The following is a 17347-nucleotide window of genomic DNA, read 5'->3' as shown; positions in this document are numbered from 1 at the left end:
CACACACACACACACACACACACACCGGCCTCACCCTTTCATCCACCTGGACACACAGAGGACACGCAGAGGGCCTGGTGCGCTGCCATAGAAACACACGCACACACACACAGACGCACACACAAACACACAGACGCACACACACACACGCGCACGCACCCAAAACAACTCTCAGGGTGTGGGCTGCTGTTTCTGTCTCCACTGCAGCGAGTATAAACCTAGAGGTCTGGAGACTCATGAAGCCCCCGATCAGAGCCGGGCTGACGGCCCGCGTGGCGCTCCCGTGTCCCCGTCTTTATTAAGACTTAATGCAAGGATAGGAAATTCATTTTGATCTTTTTGATTGATATTTTATGAATTTCCCCACAATCAAACAATGCATCTGAAAAATTAACAGTAGCTGTGCCTTTCGCAGGCCTGTGATAAGCCCATCCAAACGTTTCATTTGGCCGGATTTAAATGATTGGAAGGCTAACCTGTCTGTCTGTCTACCTACCTGTCTACCTACCTACCTGCCTGCCTGCCTACCTGCCTGCCTGCCTGCTCACACTCTGCCCGTACCCTCATTGCGCATGACCCGCAAGTCTTCCAACAAGGCTAGGCTGAGCCATTACTGAGGCTAGTGCAGTAGTCATGTGTTTATGGGGAGTGGCTTTGGAGTTAGAGCCTGAAGGGATGAGTTATTTCCCCGCAGTTGGATACTTAAAAAAAAATAAAAAAAATAAAAAAAATCGAGCTTACTCGTTACGTCTCGTTTCTCCAAATTGCCTACCCTAGCTTTGACGTTGACAAAAAAAAGATGATGTGCGGATAAATAAACAACCGCCTTATTCCAACCAAAACAACACAACGGCACTGCGTTCCCATGCGGGCGTTTGTTTAGTGTGCGCTACGGGGGTTATCTTTGACATACTTGTAGTTGGAGTTGATGTCGGACACTCTCCAGGCGTTCTGGGTGTCGAAGCCCATCCTCCTCACCTCCGTCTCCATCCTGTGTCGCACGTGATCACCTGGAGGAACACACGAGGAACAACACAACACACGTTGTAGACGGCGGAGGTAGAGGATAACGTCAACGACTCCTCAACAGTGTGTTGGACACACACGGAGACATCTGGGAGTCCTGAGGCACTCGCAACTTGAGATGAATGAATCCCATTGGCTGCGCTACGGGAAAAAAAGCGGCCATGTGTGTGTGGCTTGTTATATGGAGAGGACCCGCCTCCGTACAGACCATCTGGTTAATAATCAGTCCGAGTGGGAGGGAGGGAGGGAGGGAGTGAGTGAGTGAGTGAGTGAGTGAGTGAGTGAGTGAGTGAGTGAGTGAGTGAGTGAGTGAGTGAGTGAGTGAGTGAGTGAGTGAGTGAGTGAGTGAGTGAGTGAGTGAGTGAGTGAGTCAGTGAGTGACCGACATTATCGGTCGATATTTGCGTTTTTTTACACGTTCAATAAATGATCCTTTTTTTTTTCAAATTGTGATTGTGTAACATTTGTTATCATCATTGTGTCATCTTTATGATGTCAATTGAGGGAGAAAAAGCAAAAGTGTCAGCTCCGAATATCGGCTCAAGAAAATCGGTATTGGCTGATGCTGATAAGGCTGATGGAAAAAAAAAAAAAAAATCGGTATCAGTCCTGGCCCTTAAAAAATCCATATTGATCGCTCTCTAGTGTGTGTGCGTGTGTGTGCGTGTGTCCTTGGACCTGCTCCTTAACGGGACGTGCGTCTCTCTCTCTGCCACACAACGACCACACAGGTGTGCATGACTGCAGTCTAACCTGGGCGACAGAGGTGCAGGTGCTGGTCCTCGTCGTCGGCGCTGCCGCCCAGGCACCAGGCGTGGTAGGCCAGGGCGAACAGGTCCTCCAGCCGCGAGGGGTGCACCACGGAGCGGTTCAGCCGCTTCACCCACTCCTGGCACTGCTTGAAGGTGGAGAAGTGGCATCTGGGGAAGAGCAGAGAGAGCGCCCAGAGCGTTAGGGCAGCGTGGACGGAACCACAGACAAGTTATCCAACTCTTTGAGCATCGGTGCTGACGGTAGTGCAGGTGGAGGTTGGTGGGAGGATTAGTTAGCTCAGGAGGTTGACTTGTAACCGGAAGGTTGCTGGTTCGATCCCCCGGCTCCTCCTCCTAGTAGTCGATGTGTCCCTGAGCGAGACGCTTCACCCTGCTAAGCTGCTTCTGATGAGCTGGCTGTCGCCTTTGCATGGTTGACTCCGGCCGTCGGCGTGTTTTTAGTTAAGTCGCCTTGGATTAAAAAGCGTCTGCTAAATGCCCTAAATGTAAACGTAGATGTAATGGAGAGGTTTGGGCGTCTCTGTGCCCCTGGGAGTGGGGTAAGTAACTAAATAATGGTAGTATCTTTCTTGTCTAATTGATGTGAAATCATAAAGCGTGCCCTGGGAACATCTGCTTCTCCGGAGAGGCGGAGGGCCCCCCTTTGTTTAAACGGGAGGGTAAGGATTCAGACGTTAAGATGTGTGGATGGATTCCAGCTGGCGTCGGGTATGACTGTAGGGTTCAACGCCTGACACTCACAAATCAAAAAAATAATAAATATTCGCTACAATAATTTTAGCATGCGCGCAGCTCGTCAATAAGATCATTTCCAAGGGAACAGGAGATGGATTGGGTCGTGTTAGGCTGACACAAAACATCCACAACACAAACAAGGTCAACATATTCAAGCCACTGTTGGGTAAATAGCTGCGATCACATCTAGTTGTGCGCATTCATTTCCGTGCACGGCCCTGAGAAATGTATACAGTAATGTCTATCAACCAGAGACGCTCAGGAGCTGCAAATCATGTTGACGTCCGTGACCAAAGCGTTTACCAGGCCACCATGACACTGAGGGTTGAGTGCCATCTTTACCTCACTATTTTGGAGTCCTTGCAGATGATGTGCAGCTGGAACATATCTCTGCATTCGACGCTCTCGATCAGCCCCAGAGGCACCTGTGGGGTGGGGTGGGGTGGGGTGGAGGGAGAAGAGAAACTAAACACATCAGGCCTCAGTAAGCACATTACACCGTGATTAACCAAACCGTGACCCCGGAAATTCCCCATTTAACTTGACAGCTCATTTATGTCTTAACAGGTTTATTTTTTTTCGCCGCGTTTCCTTTGGAATTGTGACACTGAGGGTGCCTGTGGGCATTTGCAATATTCCAACTAAGTCTGAGTAATCCAGTGTAATATCACGTAATCAAAAGTGTCCTTAAAGTACCCCCTCCTACGTTTAAGTCACGCCCTGATAACCTGATTCAATTGGAAATGCTGATAACATCCGCAGCCGTTTTTTACCGAAACCTGAAAAACATTTTCACGTCAAAGTGGGCATAAAAACTAGTTTTTCTGTCAGGTAAAGTAAAGCTACGACCCCCTTTAGGTCTCCGTGATCCGTGCGCCACCACAGACAACAACACATGCACGCCCCCTTTGCTAGCTCGCTAACAAGCAGTATTGGTGCTGGCTGGACTACTAGCTTTGCTTTCTAATAGTGTCTCTCTAGCCGCCTCACACTCCACAACCCCGACCGTCCATTAGCCGCGATACCAATCCCCTGTGCAGCGACGTCCGGTACACAGCGCCGTGCCCCAGGGCCTCAGAGAACCGTCGCTCTGTGCTGCTGTAACGCTGTTAACCGAATGACATCCCATGTCTGTCTAGCCGTGAGAGGCTCCAGGAATAGAAATTGGATTGTTTACATTGTTGAAATACTTCTAATCTCTGCAGAGGCTCAATACGGGACGAGTGCTGGACAACGGAGACCAGATCTAAAAAGGGGGCCGGGATGAGAGTCGTCCACTTTGTTCACCTCGACGTGTGTGTGGCGTTAACGTGAGGGACAGTTGTTCACCGCGACTGTGTGTGGGGTTAACGTGAGGGAGAGTTGTTCACCGCGACTGTGTGTGGGGTTAACGTGAGGGAGAGTTGTTCACCGCGACTGTGTGTGGGGTTAACGTGAGGGACAGTTGTTCACCTCGACGGTGTGTGGCGTTAACGTGAGGGACAGTTGTTCACCTGGACGGTGTGTGTGGGGTTAACGTGAGGGGACAGTTGGATGTGTCTATACAGTGGCAGAGGGTAGTGGGGGTCACTCAGTACTCACAGTTATGTCATTGTCCACACCTGGGTAGGTCTACAACAGTGACACGGTGGAGCACAGAGGGAGAGGGGGGGGGGGGGGGGGGAAGGAGAGCGAGAGCGAGAGGAAAGAGGAAGAGAAAGAGAGAGCGGAAAGAGGAAGAGAGAGAGAGAGAGAGCGGAAAGAGGAAGAGAGAGAGAGAGAGAGAGACAGACAAGGGGAAAGAGGGAGACAAAAGAGAAAGCGAAAGGAGAGAGAGAGAAGGAAACGAGTGCGGGGGGGGGGGGGGGGTGGGGGACACAAGACAGTAGGAAATGGAAGAAACAAAAACATCAAACACAAAAAAGGAAATAAAAAAGGTTTCAAAGTAGGAAAACATCAAAGAGGGTGAAAGATGAAAAGGTACAGTGGATAACCAGACACACGGTGAAACCCAACATGAACACAGGTCAAAGGGCAAAGAAACAGTTTGGATGCTGAGGGATCATGTGGCTGATCAGGGCGTTATGAATCACTGCTGTGGGGCTCCCTGGCGTTCACAGGGTGTTTGCGAAGGTCAAATCGAGGTCTGGCGGTCTGTTTTTAAATCAGCGTTGTGAAAGGGAAATCCTCTGCATTTACCTTCCATCGAGTGAACAGCATTCAATGGGTCTCTGATGGCTCTGATCAGCCCTGTGTTGTAACACACACGTTACAACACTTAAAAGGACAGTTCAGGTATTTTGAACATTGAGCCCACCTTTCTGGTTTGTCTAGGATGAAATGGAGTGGTCGACACCGAAATTTTGACTGTTGGTCCTGTCTCGGGTATTTGGCTCATTTCAAATCGCCCCTGCCTGCTTCAGAAAGGCTTTCTATGGGCATTCACAAACCTGTCCTTAAAACAACCCTAAACGTTTGTTTTCAGAAATGTGAAACTCACTGAGTGGTTAGTGGTGTTCGTTGATGTTCCAAATCAAGTATTGTAGCGAAATACAGTTTGTCGTGTTTTATTTGTTTTATTTTGTAAATCCATTGATTTCTGTTGGGAGACTCATTGCACGTTGACCGGAAACGGAAAGAAGGGCTGGTTGTAGTCTTTTTCGCTCGGTTCTAGCCCTACTGTTGATGCGGAGAACCGAGCGAAAAGACTACAAGAAAATGTAAACAGACCCATTTCCGTTTCCAGTTCGGTTTCCAGTTCGGTTTCCGAACTGGAACTTTTTTTTGGGATTTACAAAATGTCAAATAAAACACGACAGAAACTGTATTTCGCTACAATACTTGATTTGGAATATCAACAAACGCCACTTACCACTCTGTGAGTTTCACATTTCTGAAAACAAACGTTTAGGATTGTTTTAAGGACAGGTTTGTGAATGCCCATAGAAAGCCACTCTGAAGCAGGCAGGGGGGATTTGAAATGAGCCAAATACCCAAGACAGGATGAGTCAAATAGAGTCAAAATGATTTGACTCTATTTCATCCTAGACAAACGAGAAAGGGGGCTCAATGTTCAAAATACCGGAATTGTCCTTTAAAAAGCCAGTGAACCCACAGTTTCGGCTGGAAGTGAAGAAAATGCGTTTCGGGCTTAGCGTTAAATTATCTGTGAGAATGGTAACAGCCTATGGCAGCTTTCCGACCGTTTTTTTTTTTTCGTTTTTCTTCCGACTTTACTTACTTCTTCGTTTATACAGAACAAAACAAACGCTGCAATGAGAAGCCAACGGTATGTTGTACATGTAGTACGAGACCGGCAACACTTAAAAACGATGCATTCTGCAGGATAAGCCGACGCAATGTTGAAAAATTGCTGACCGACCAGGAACAGGTCTGATCAGGTGACCTTATTTTTTTCGTGACGCACGAGTTCCTCGCAAAAGGGCTCTCAGACGTCAGGAAAGAGAACGCTGACTGCGTTCAGCACAGTGGAACGTTCACTTAAGTGTTTTTAGGGAGAATGGCAAAAATGTAGTACTTTACCCCCTTCTTCTAAAATCACAGCGGTATTGCAGTAACAGTGACACAATGGCACATATTACCACGTGAGACGTATTACCACGTTTGTGGGTTCACTGTACTCTTTCACCCTACAGATGGGGGGGGGGGGGCGTTCACCCCCTGTACGTGGTCATTATTGAAGGGCCACTTCATACTATTATTTATGTTTCTGGCTACGAGTCTGGCTGGAAAACATGAGCCGGCCGTGTGGGAAAACCTTCACTGTGGCTGTGCACTTCTCGTCAGAGGCACACAACGGGCCTGTGTGCGTGTTTGCACAAGCCAGCCGCTGACGTCAACGGGAGAGAGAGGTAGGCAGCGAGGCAGCGAGGCAGCGAGCTGCCCCAACGAGCTGCCCGCGCTGGCAGCACGGGGGGCGGGGGGGGGTCAAGGTCTGCACAGCCATGAGGTCATCCTAAATCTCTCGCTGCCCGGTGCGATCAGAGCCGCCCACGCAGGTGGACCATGTGACCGTCCTCTTATTAGACGCAGTCTGGCCCGCCCCCGCTTTAGGACACACGGCTCCAACACATTGGCTCGATAATGCAAAGTCGCGTTTGAATCACTTGCGCAACAATGTATGAATTCGTATCGATCCACCTGGTTAAACTCCACTCCGACTGAGTGTCTGTGTGTCTGTGTGTGTCTGTGTCTGTGTGTCTGTGTGTGTGTGTGTGGGAGAGTGTATACATTCTTACTGCAGGTAGCCCAGCAGGAATCGAACCCCTAACCCTGCCAGTGTCCGTACCACAGTCTCAACAGATGAGCTCGACCACCACCACCGACGACGACAACGCGGCGCGCCCGCACACTGCCGTCCACACTTACATTGATGACCGAGTCCTTGAACTTGATGTGGAGCCGGTAGTTGGAGATGGCGATGACGGCTTCGTCGGCGCGGCCCAGGTACTCCACCCCTTCCCCCTGCAGGGCGGGGAACGGCACCTGGGGAGGAGCAGCAGCGGAGGACAGAAGAGCAGAGAACCGTTATCAGAGAAACCGGCGTGGCCAGACACCGGGCGAAACGCTGCAGCTTCAACGCAACGAGACCGAACAGGAGGAGGAAGGTTAACGAGCAGGAAGAGGCGGTGCGATAAACGAGGTTTGATGTTTTTGAGTCGCCGCCGCCGCCGCCGTGGGACTGTGGGAAGGGGGAGAGAGAGAGAGAGAGAGAGGGAGCGGTAAACAGGAAGGAGGAGGTGAAGTGTGTGAACAGAGTGTGAGCGTAAGCGAGTTTTATCGTCCGTTGTGCAGGAGACGCGGGGGCAGGCGGTGCTGCCCGCATTTAAGCGAGACTTGTCTGGCGGGGATGCATGACGGCTACTGCGTAAGTGCTGCTGACCCGAGCTACAATCAGGCTCTCACACTCGTCGTTACGTGTGGGCCTTTCATTGAAGGCGGCGCCGGGATTGGGCCTGGACCCCAGTATTACGATAATTGGTTCTTATCAGAGGAAATGGGAACATGTTTGGGATTCCATTCAGAGGCCAGGGACATTAGTGTGTGTGTGTGCGCGCACGCACACGCACACGCACACACACACACACACACACACACACACACACACACACACACCTGCCAACGTCTACTGGAACTCTTGATTTAATTCAAAAACCAGATGGCAAGCCAGCAAAAAAAAAAAAAGCCCTTACGTCGACCTCCTCTCGTCTGCTCAGCCCCGGTAATTGAATTCATACCTTTTAAGTGTCCGTTCATATGATCAATCAGGGTTAATTAGGTTTAGCGAACCTGATGAACAGCACTTCATTGTGAATGCTGCTTGCTTAATGCCCCCCGATACTTTAATCTAAATCTAGTCAACTAAAAATAGGATATTGAAACCATGAGTTTTTCCCCGTTAATAGTCAGCAGGGTTTAGGCTACTGCATTGTTTGGAGGATGAATGCCAACAGGTCTTGATATTCACGCCCTCATCCGACTAATCCTCAATACTTTGGGCGATAAGCCGGGACGTAAACAATACCTCCTTGTAGTTATTATTAGGGACAAACCGGTTCCATGTCAGAGAGAAGCCAGATGAGTTCACAAAAAAAAGGTGCAGTCAAAGGTCGTCATTTAATGAAACGGAAGAGGATTTAAACGGTCAGGAATTAAAGAGATGCTGCTGGCTGAAAAAAACATGGAGCGGCAAAGCATTTTGACTCACGCACACTCAGACATCATCTCGTTCTCACATCATCATCGATCTCCTCCGCAAATTGTACAATTCCACACTTCCAGCATCATTGCGTTTGCTTGTCAATCGATCCATGAAAAGAACCGACAGACTTTGAGTTGTCTTTTCCCCTCCTCCCCCCCGACAACTAAATCTACACAAAATCATTATGGGATGGGGGCCGTCTATGTGGTACGCTACCACCACAGCCAGGCCTCCGGGGGGGGGGGGGGCAACCGGGGGAAAAGTACGGTCACGGTGAGGCCGTTCCCCTGCGGCAGGGCGGTAACGGTTGCCTGGAGACCGTGTACGGCGTTACCTCGCAGCAGCGGAGAGCATTAGCATGCAATCGCTGAGTCACGAGGAAGAGCGACGGTCCAGCGGTTGCATGGTCAATGAGGCATGCAGCGGGGCGGAATGGTGCATGCTGTGGGTGGGTGGGGGGGGGGTCAGCATTCTGCTCTTCATGTCAGAGGAGTTGTCAACTAGCAGGATGCTAGCTTACAGCTAAATCAAGACAACAAATGCAAAACAAGTCTAGGTTTTTCTGTGTTTTGGTAAGCTACGCCAACCGTTGGCTTAAACTCCAGGGGTGGGGAAAAAAGAAAGTAAAAAAAGAACTGCATTGTCAACCACTGCATGAAATGCAACCACGTCATTGGAGGAAACGGGATGAGGGCGTGAGGGAGGTGGAAGAGGGCGGATGTCCTGCGTTACAGACGCATGAAACGAAAATACATAATTATGTTTTGATGACACACAACCCGGGAGACCGAGAGCATTCAAGAGATTTGCCAACCAAGACCGGGTACCATGGCGATGTCCTCCGAGGCTGAGCGGGGGGGTGGGCGGGGGGTGAGCTTAGGGCTGCTCGATTATGGAAAAAAAATCATAATCACGATTATTTTGGTCAATATTGAAATCTCGATTATTCAAACGATTATTTTTTGCGTTTGAAAACATGATGCATTTATTCATAATTTCTCTCCAAAAAAAACACTTTGTAAATGAGAACTTTGAAATTTCCCCTTAAAAAATATACACAGAATGGTCAAATAGAAAATAAAGTCCAGATATGAATCCAGCTGTTCTGCAATTTCTATTTATTAAATTATATATAAATTATTATTATTATTTTAATCGTTTCAACTTGATTATATTAGTTTGGTGATCGTTTCACTCTGAAATCGAAATCGCGATCAAAATTTGATTAATCGCCCAGCCCAGGGTGAGCTGGGGTGAGCTGGGGTGAGCTGGGGGGGGGCGGGGGGTGGGCGGGGGGGGGTGAGCCGGGGGGTGGGCGGGGGTGGGTGGGCGACTCGAGTAACGACACCTTTGGATACTTCCACCAACACTATGAGTTAGTGGGAGTGCAGACACACGGTCCCAACTATGGAACAAGAATATGGAAAAGATAAGGTTTCCCCGGACGTCAGCGGATCTGCCTAATTGACGCCCCGGTGGAATACTTTGGGTGGTGGCGTGCCGCAGGCCTGGTCTCAGATACCGGGACGGACTGCAATACGATATCAACGACTCGATCAGACAATAGGGGGGGGGGGGGGGGGGGGGGGGTGATACACATCTAATATCACCTCCTCGGTGGGCGTGTCGGAAGCAAATGAAGCTGCAAAACGAGGGCTGTATTCCGCCGAACAAAGTCTGCCGCTTATGTACGTCTTCTTCAAGACTTCTTGAAGAAGTTCTATCCAGGAAATTGATTTAACCTCGAGGATTTCTGCAGGGGTTTCTGCGAGGCCGCCCCTCGCATCCGCTCAACGATTTTGATTTAAAAAAAAAAACACGCTAAAATATTCTCTCTTTTGATGTTGCGCCAGCACACAGTCGGGACGTTCCTTCTAAAGGTCTAAATTTGGATTCCGTAAGTAGAAGCATTATCTGTACAAAGTGGGTGGGTGGGGGGGGGGGGGGGGGTGCACCGGGAGGGGAGGGGGGGAGGGGGCGTCGTGGAAGGGGAGGGGACGCATCGGCAGCACGGAGAGACAGCGAGAGACGGGGGGGCGTCACGACGTCTGTCAGACCTTGGACGAGCAGCATCACGCCGGCAGTGTCTCTAATGGGAGTGGGGGGGCGAGTCCCACACACACACATGCACACCTGACGACCAGCAGAGCAGCAGAGAGACCGGCCCGCTTCTTCCCTGCAGCAGAAGTAGGCCAGGGAGAGGCTTAGCAAAGACACAGAGAGAGAGAGGGAGAGAGAGACAGAGAGAGAGAGAGACACACAGAGAGAGAGGAGACACACAGAGAGAGAGACACAGAGAGAGAGACACAGAGAGAGAGAGAGAGAGAGAGAGAGAGAGAGAGAGAGAGAGAGAGACCCCCCTCCCCCCACACACACACACAGATGGAGACAGAGAGAATTATAGAGAAATACAGAGAGAGAGAGAGAGACCCCCCCCAACACACACACCCACCCACCCACACACACAGATGGAGAGAAATATCGAGACAGAGAAAGCCAGCGAGGAGTATGACATTGTCTGACACTGGAGTCGTGATTTCCGGTGCGGGCAGCCTGCTTCCCAGCTCTGTGTGGAAAAAACGTACGCATCCATCACAGGCTCTAATGCGTATGCGCATTTGTGCTCACGTGCCACCACACATGTGAAGGGAGGGCGGGGTATATACGCACACACACACACACACACACACACACATCACACCGCTGTGTGTGTGATGTATGTGGTCCTGTAGAGTTCAACTCTGCCATTGCAGTGCAGCTCTGGAGAGAGACGCGCCAGCTGTGTGATGGTTGTCGTGGGACAGCTCTCGGACACGTGACTCGTGACTGTGTGAGAGCGGGAGGGGACAATGTGAGGGGAAGGGCACGATGGAGAGAGAAGTGGACCAAACTAGTAAAAAGATTTTTTAAAAGATCATTCACTGCCATGAAGACTAATACCTTTAGGAGGTGTTCAGAGGTTGTTTTTTTTTTTTTTACAGATTTGTGTTACAAAAGCATCTTGTCATTAGTACTACCGGCCAATAGTTAGTTAGAGAACAATATATAATATTTAGTTAAAGGAGCAGTTTGTTGGATTAAGTGACATCTACTGGTGAGGGGGAAGAATGCAACCAACGGGTTTTCCCCTTTCCAACGGCGTAGGAGAGAAGCTACTGCGGCCTAAACTGGCCAGCAGGGTGCATGAGGTTCTTCCAAAGGATGTCTACGAAAGCGTAGAATAGCCAATGCTGTGTTCCGATATCCATACTTCCGTGAGTACACTTTAAACGTAGTACACTATCCGCTATCCCAAATCCAATAGTCTGTGGTGCACTGACCGGAAATTACGACCGCGTGGCTTCTCGTGGCTCCCCCCCCCCCCCCCCCACAATAAACACCCCCGCTTTTAACGGTGAACTCTTTACGCATAGCAGCTATAAAAAGCTATAAAAGCTACAAAATGACTCCTTTAATGCAGGCTATGTGGAAAATGCGCCGACGACGTTGGCTCAGCCCGGCTCCGCCCTCGTCCCGCTACGTAGCTAAGACGGCCGCCGTTGAGTACGAGAAGTGTGCAGATCGGTCCACACTCCGCGGTTTGACCGTTTTGAGTAAACCTTCCGGGTCCTTCCGGTACGCTTATTTTCGCCCTGACCTTAAATCGGAACGCCCTGCGTACTCAAACTAAGTAGAGTAGAGTACGGATAGTGTGGATATTGGAACACAGCAGCAAGTGTCGAATGTTCTTGCACTTCGTTGATCGATTTCTAAATTGTATTGATTTATATAGTCTGTGAAATGATGGTTCCGACTTGCAAGTAAGATAGCGATTATGATTGTTGCATCATAAAATGGTCCTCTCCAAAGCCGTTCCCAGATATAAAAGGGCTCGTTCTAAGATTACAAAAACACAACGATTCTTATCTTCAAGGGATTATATACTTGAATGAAAACATAGCTCAATATTATATTCCATTTCTGCCAAGTCTGTTTCACCAGATGCCGTTACAATTATACACACACTTCACCTTAAAAGTTCAATAAAAAAGTAGTCAAAGAACATTAAAAAAAAAGGATGTAAAATGTAGCCTGTAGCATTAGCTGCATCACAGTAAGCAAACGAATAGGAGGTGTTGACTGCAAACAGTTAAGTCACAACGAGATAAGAACATCACATGAAGGGCAGGAATGGGGAACGATAAAACCACTGATCTCATTAGATATGAGCACGAGGATGACTTTTGATCAGTGACCAATCAAAAAAAGGCCATTAGCAACACACAAACGCAGCCGGTCTTTGTGTCGTGAGCGGTGGCCGTCTGAGAGACGTTAGCCCATCGCGGTAATTAAAATTATTATTTTGATCGCACACACACACCCACGCGCCACCATAAAACTTTGCCCTTCCCAATTTCGATAATGGCACCGGCCATGGAAGAGGGCCATAAACCCGCTGCGCTTAAGTAATGCAAACATCTTTCAATGCCGAGCGATGGCTGGGCTTTTGTCAAGCGGAACAAAAGCAAGATAGATGACCCATCGCAAAGCACTCAGGGGAGAAATGCCAACTGTAAAGTAATTCTGTTCAAAGTATAAATCAAGTGAATGCTCTTCTTTTGCCCAAAAGTTGAACCTTGAACAGTGATGGTAATGCTGTTATTATACAGGTTGCATTGCAACAGTAAAACTCGCCTGTGGAGGTTATAATGCATGCTTTCACTTAAAATAAAAAAATGATGTCCAATAGCCTGTGGATGAAATGCACCACTGTAAAGCTTCAGAAAACCCTATCAAAGAAGGCTTTTACTAGCAAGTGAACTATGACTGACTGAGAGAATCAAAAAAGAGATTCAAAAACCCAATCTACTGAAGACACATCTGCAGAGGTTTTCAAAGAGGCCTCTCGGTTTTCCACTTTCAAAATCAAAGCGCTGTGTGCATGTCCCTCCAATGCCTCAGCTTAATGACGGAGAGCTGATTGGGCAATTTGTGTCACTCAGCCACTCCTAATCTGAAAGACAGAAAGTGTTTTCTATTAATGCTGTGCTGCCGAATCACGTTATGGCCCCAATCTCCTCCCTGCAAAACGGCCACTGCTTTGTACGCTATAGAGTCCCCATCTAAACAACTCACTCTGTGTCTCTGTGTCAGGAGCCGTATAAACCGCCCTGCCCTAGCTAGCCGCAGTGCAACACTGCTGAGCAACTGCACGATTCAGCCCTGAGATCATCACCTGGCCAACCGCCACGCAAGGGACCCCATCAACGCCGGCCTGCACAAATAAAAACGCTGCCGTCGTGAGGAGAGTATGCAGGCTAGAGGGCCAGAGGCCGGCTTCCAGCTCAATCTCATCTGGAGGAGGAAGCCGAGCCAGGCAGAAGGGTCGAGGAGATGACTGACAGACGGACGGACGGACAGACGGACGGAGGGAGGAGATGTAATGGAGGTGGCGTCTCACCTGAAGGCTGTCCTCTTCCTTCACCAGCTCCTTCTGGGGAAACAGGTCCTTGGCCTTTATGTACTCCAGACTGGGAGGCCCCTCTTCACCCTGATGTGACCCAGAGACAAACACAGCAGGGGGGGGGTTAGATCGCAGCTCACACACAGGGCAGGATTCTGCGAGGGGGGGGTCATCACGCATGTTAAATACTAGACCATCACACACACCTTGCGCGACGTAGATACATTTTGTAGGTAATACAAACGACTGCATTTGAAAGGACACCAGACGACAACATTGAAAGCATCCGATTTATTATTTCAGGTCATGGGAAGTGATTTCTGAGTTTTAAATTATGCTCGCCTGGTATTCATTGTGAAAAGACCATTAAGCCAAAATGAAATGAAAGAAAGATTGACACCGACTGACTGATTACGCTAGGCTTCTTTTATTACCCTGGAAGTGAATACAACTATATTACTATTCTTAGTTTGAGGAGGGAATGGAGAAAATGACATTGGTTGATACGCTGAGGCGTACGGCAGTAGCATGCTCAAGCCAATGTAGCAATCCAATGTAAACGAATCTACATCCACCGAGCACAAAAACAAATGTCCTTGTAGCCACGCAATCTCTTCACACCGCGAAGGCGGACCCGACATGACCGCCAACCACGTGATCGGGAGTTTACAGCTAGCACCGTGGGGTGTAAACCTGTGAACGCACCACCACCATAACACATACTACTACACACTGTGGGCCGGAGCGCAGGGGTAGCAGGGGATGATACCGGCGTGTGCCACAAATTACAACTTTGTTTCCCAGGAATCATTCGGTGCGAAAAAAAAAACACACACAGACGATTGAGAGGTGCTTGATATCCAGAAGGGCCTCGCGTGTACGTAGGCCCACTTGTTGGACTCATGACAGTACAAAAGATAAACAGAACGCTGATATGCAGAGGGTCAACTGCTAGGCAACAGGAGGCGACGCCACTCGTTCGGTACGTTATCTCATCTTGTTAACACGACTTCCATTTTTTAATATCCGAGTGGACGGCATCAGTCAAGTGATCAGCCCCGCTGTGTGCATCACTGCGTCGTGATTGGGCGGACGGCGGCGGAGGAGCTGTGACTGCCAGCCAATCCATCAGGAGGGCCCCCTGGAGAGGCGCTGCTGTCATCTCAGGGACGCGGCCCCCTGGTGGCCCCTGGCCATTTTGTTCTGCCCAAGGTACTCAGACTGGCAGGGGGGGGGGGGGGGGGGGGACGTGCCAGGCAGGAAGCCATACATAATCGGAGAAGGCGTTGATGTAGAGGCTTATTTAACCGATTTAACGTCACGCGCTAGACTGGCTGGAGGTAATTGATTGGTTGAACACACACACACACAGACACACAGACACACACACAGTCCCGAGATCAATCAAATCTCTGGACTCTTTATTATTTATTTATTTGGGCCCAGCGCCGTCGTGGACGCCCTGGCACTCACTGTTCAATGGCGGCTCTTATGAAGCCCTGCTGACGGTGCAGGTCCTGTGAGGGGGGGCCAGGAGAACAGAATGTACCTCAAGAGTCTGCAGTCACCGTGACAAGAACACCGAGGAGCCAGATGTCTGCCTCGCTCACAGCACGGAGCAGGGGCTCTTCCAGGGACATCGTTAAAAGAGGAGACGTCAGACATCCAAGTATCCAAGTATCTGTATCAACTGTTTTTTTTTTTTGGAAAGTAACGGAGTTCAGCGTTCAGTCAGAATAGGAACGTTTCTCGGCGTTGGTTGGTTATTGTGTGTCTTTGTTCCAACTGAAGCGTGCCGCCGGCCAATCGTGTTTGTTTGTTGCCGTCCGACTGTCCGTCTCTTTGGTTTTGTTCATTTTCATTTATTCAAGAAATTCATTCAAGCCTAGGAGGAGGCAAAAGGCTGGATGTTGGAGAAAATGGACAGAATAACAGGGTTGGCTCCAAAACAAAATGCTTCACTGTTCAATTGTGAATCCTACTTTCTATTACAGTGTTAGGCACTGTCACCTGGCAAACCCCCTGTCTTTAGATTAGCCTTTGTACAGTCTGAGACCAAAAAGGACATTGGTGGTGGTGGTGGTGGGGGGGGGGGGCTATGAAATATTAATTGAACCTTTTGGGCAGAAGATGTGCTCTGTGCATTAATATTTCAGACGTTAGGTCTATCATGCAGCAAACCGACGACGGCATTTTGATACACCTTGCTCTGAATGGTACACAACCTGGACTATAACAACAATAATTCAAAAAAGGACAGACTATCTATTATCAATAAAAAAAAAAAAAACCTTCACACATATTTCAACCGACACCAGCTTGTTCTGTGCTCAGGACATTTCTGCTCAGTCACTGCCGACCTCTCTCCAACAAGTCAAGTGCCGTATCAAACGCACATACGCGCAGCCTAAAATACATCTGAAGTTCAATATCATATCAAACTCCTGACAAATATAGCCGTGAGAGTCCTTTCGGCAAAACCAAACAGACTGCTTTGATTGGGACACGAGACGATGTTTTATAGCCGCAAACAAAAAAAAAAGAAAGTTAGTTTGGTTATATTGCAATACCTTAAGTCAACAATAACACCCCCACACACTCTGTGTGTGTGTGTGTGTGTGTGTGTGTGTGTGTGTGTGTGTGTGTGTGTGTGTGTGTGTGTGTGTGTATAAAAGAAGAATATATTGACCGGAAAACATTTCAGAGATTCGCAGACAGAGAGAATTCATGAATAAATGTCTGGTTACCATGGATACGACAACCCTTTTTGGAAGCCCGAGACTTTTTTTTTTTTTTTTTTCCTATCGGTAACCTTGGAAACAATGTACTACATCTCTCTCTCTACGCGAGGGATTTCAAAAACTGTAATCTGTTTAGATTTAGCGAGCAGAGGTTTCAGGAACAACACACTCCCGACGTGCGACGTGTTATGACACAGAGGTGACCCTCTTCTGCAGCCCGGCCCCGTGCAGACGCCGCCGGCCTGCTGGCTCTGGCAGGTCTCTTCAGCCGAGGCTACGTTCGTTCGTTCGTTCGGACGGACCGCAGCAGAGAGTTGTGCTGTGTAGCTGACCGGGTGGAGGGTGAGGGGGTGAGGGGGGGGTGAGGAGGTGAGGGGGGTGTGTGCTAACAAAAGAGACAAAGGTCGGTGGACAGGATAAGTGAGAAAGGACTTCTCACACAGCATAAACAATAAAGGATTGACCTGAAGACGTCAATAGCTCATTGAACGGTTTGACGGATGGAGCGAAGGGGGGGGGGGGGGGGGGAGGCGTGCGTTTGTGTCCTTGAGGAAGGGTGGAGGGTCGGTGAACCCACAGCACGACCATTTAGAGAGATTATGGGATGGGAGGGCATGATGAAGCTTCGAACTCCCTCACCTCCACCCCGTCTCTGCCCCTCCTCCAGCAGAGGAATATCAATATTTGATGGAGCTCCAATGAGCACTCCTTTTTTTAGTTTTTGGAGGCAGGGCTTTGTGCCGTGCAGGAAGGAGATAAAAGAGAGCCCCCGGGATCCCTCTGGGGACGGTTCCTTGAGAGACCCGGGATCTTAGAGCACCAGGACACCAGAGTCGTTCTCTAAGTCCACATGTAGTCCATGGCACAAGACAACGTGATACATTTAAGAGGATTGGTGGTGCGGTGGTGGAGGGGGGGGGGGGGGGGG

General features: G+C 49.2%; 1 protein-coding gene across 1 annotated transcript; it reads right to left on the bottom strand.

Moving 5' to 3' along the window:
• Positions 1–773: 773 nt before the first annotated feature.
• Positions 774–15318, bottom strand: LOC311373281 (phosphatidylinositol-3,5-bisphosphate 3-phosphatase MTMR4-like; the record flags this gene model as incomplete). Its single annotated transcript, XM_084490073.1, has 7 exons — positions 774–1010; positions 1780–1946; positions 2877–2959; positions 4116–4145; positions 6903–7019; positions 13676–13765; positions 15247–15318. The coding sequence occupies 7 exons, from the start codon at positions 15316–15318 to the stop codon at positions 880–882; spliced, it is 690 nt and encodes a 229-aa protein (XP_084346199.1). The 3' UTR covers positions 774–879.
• Positions 15319–17347: the final 2029 nt, after the last annotated feature.

The sequence above is a fragment of the Micromesistius poutassou genome (genome assembly GCF_964030765.1).
Source record: "Micromesistius poutassou genome assembly, contig: SCAFFOLD_1101, whole genome shotgun sequence".
NCBI classification, from domain to species: Eukaryota; Metazoa; Chordata; class Actinopteri; order Gadiformes; family Gadidae; genus Micromesistius; species Micromesistius poutassou.
This window is presented reverse-complemented; position numbering and strand designations above follow the sequence as displayed.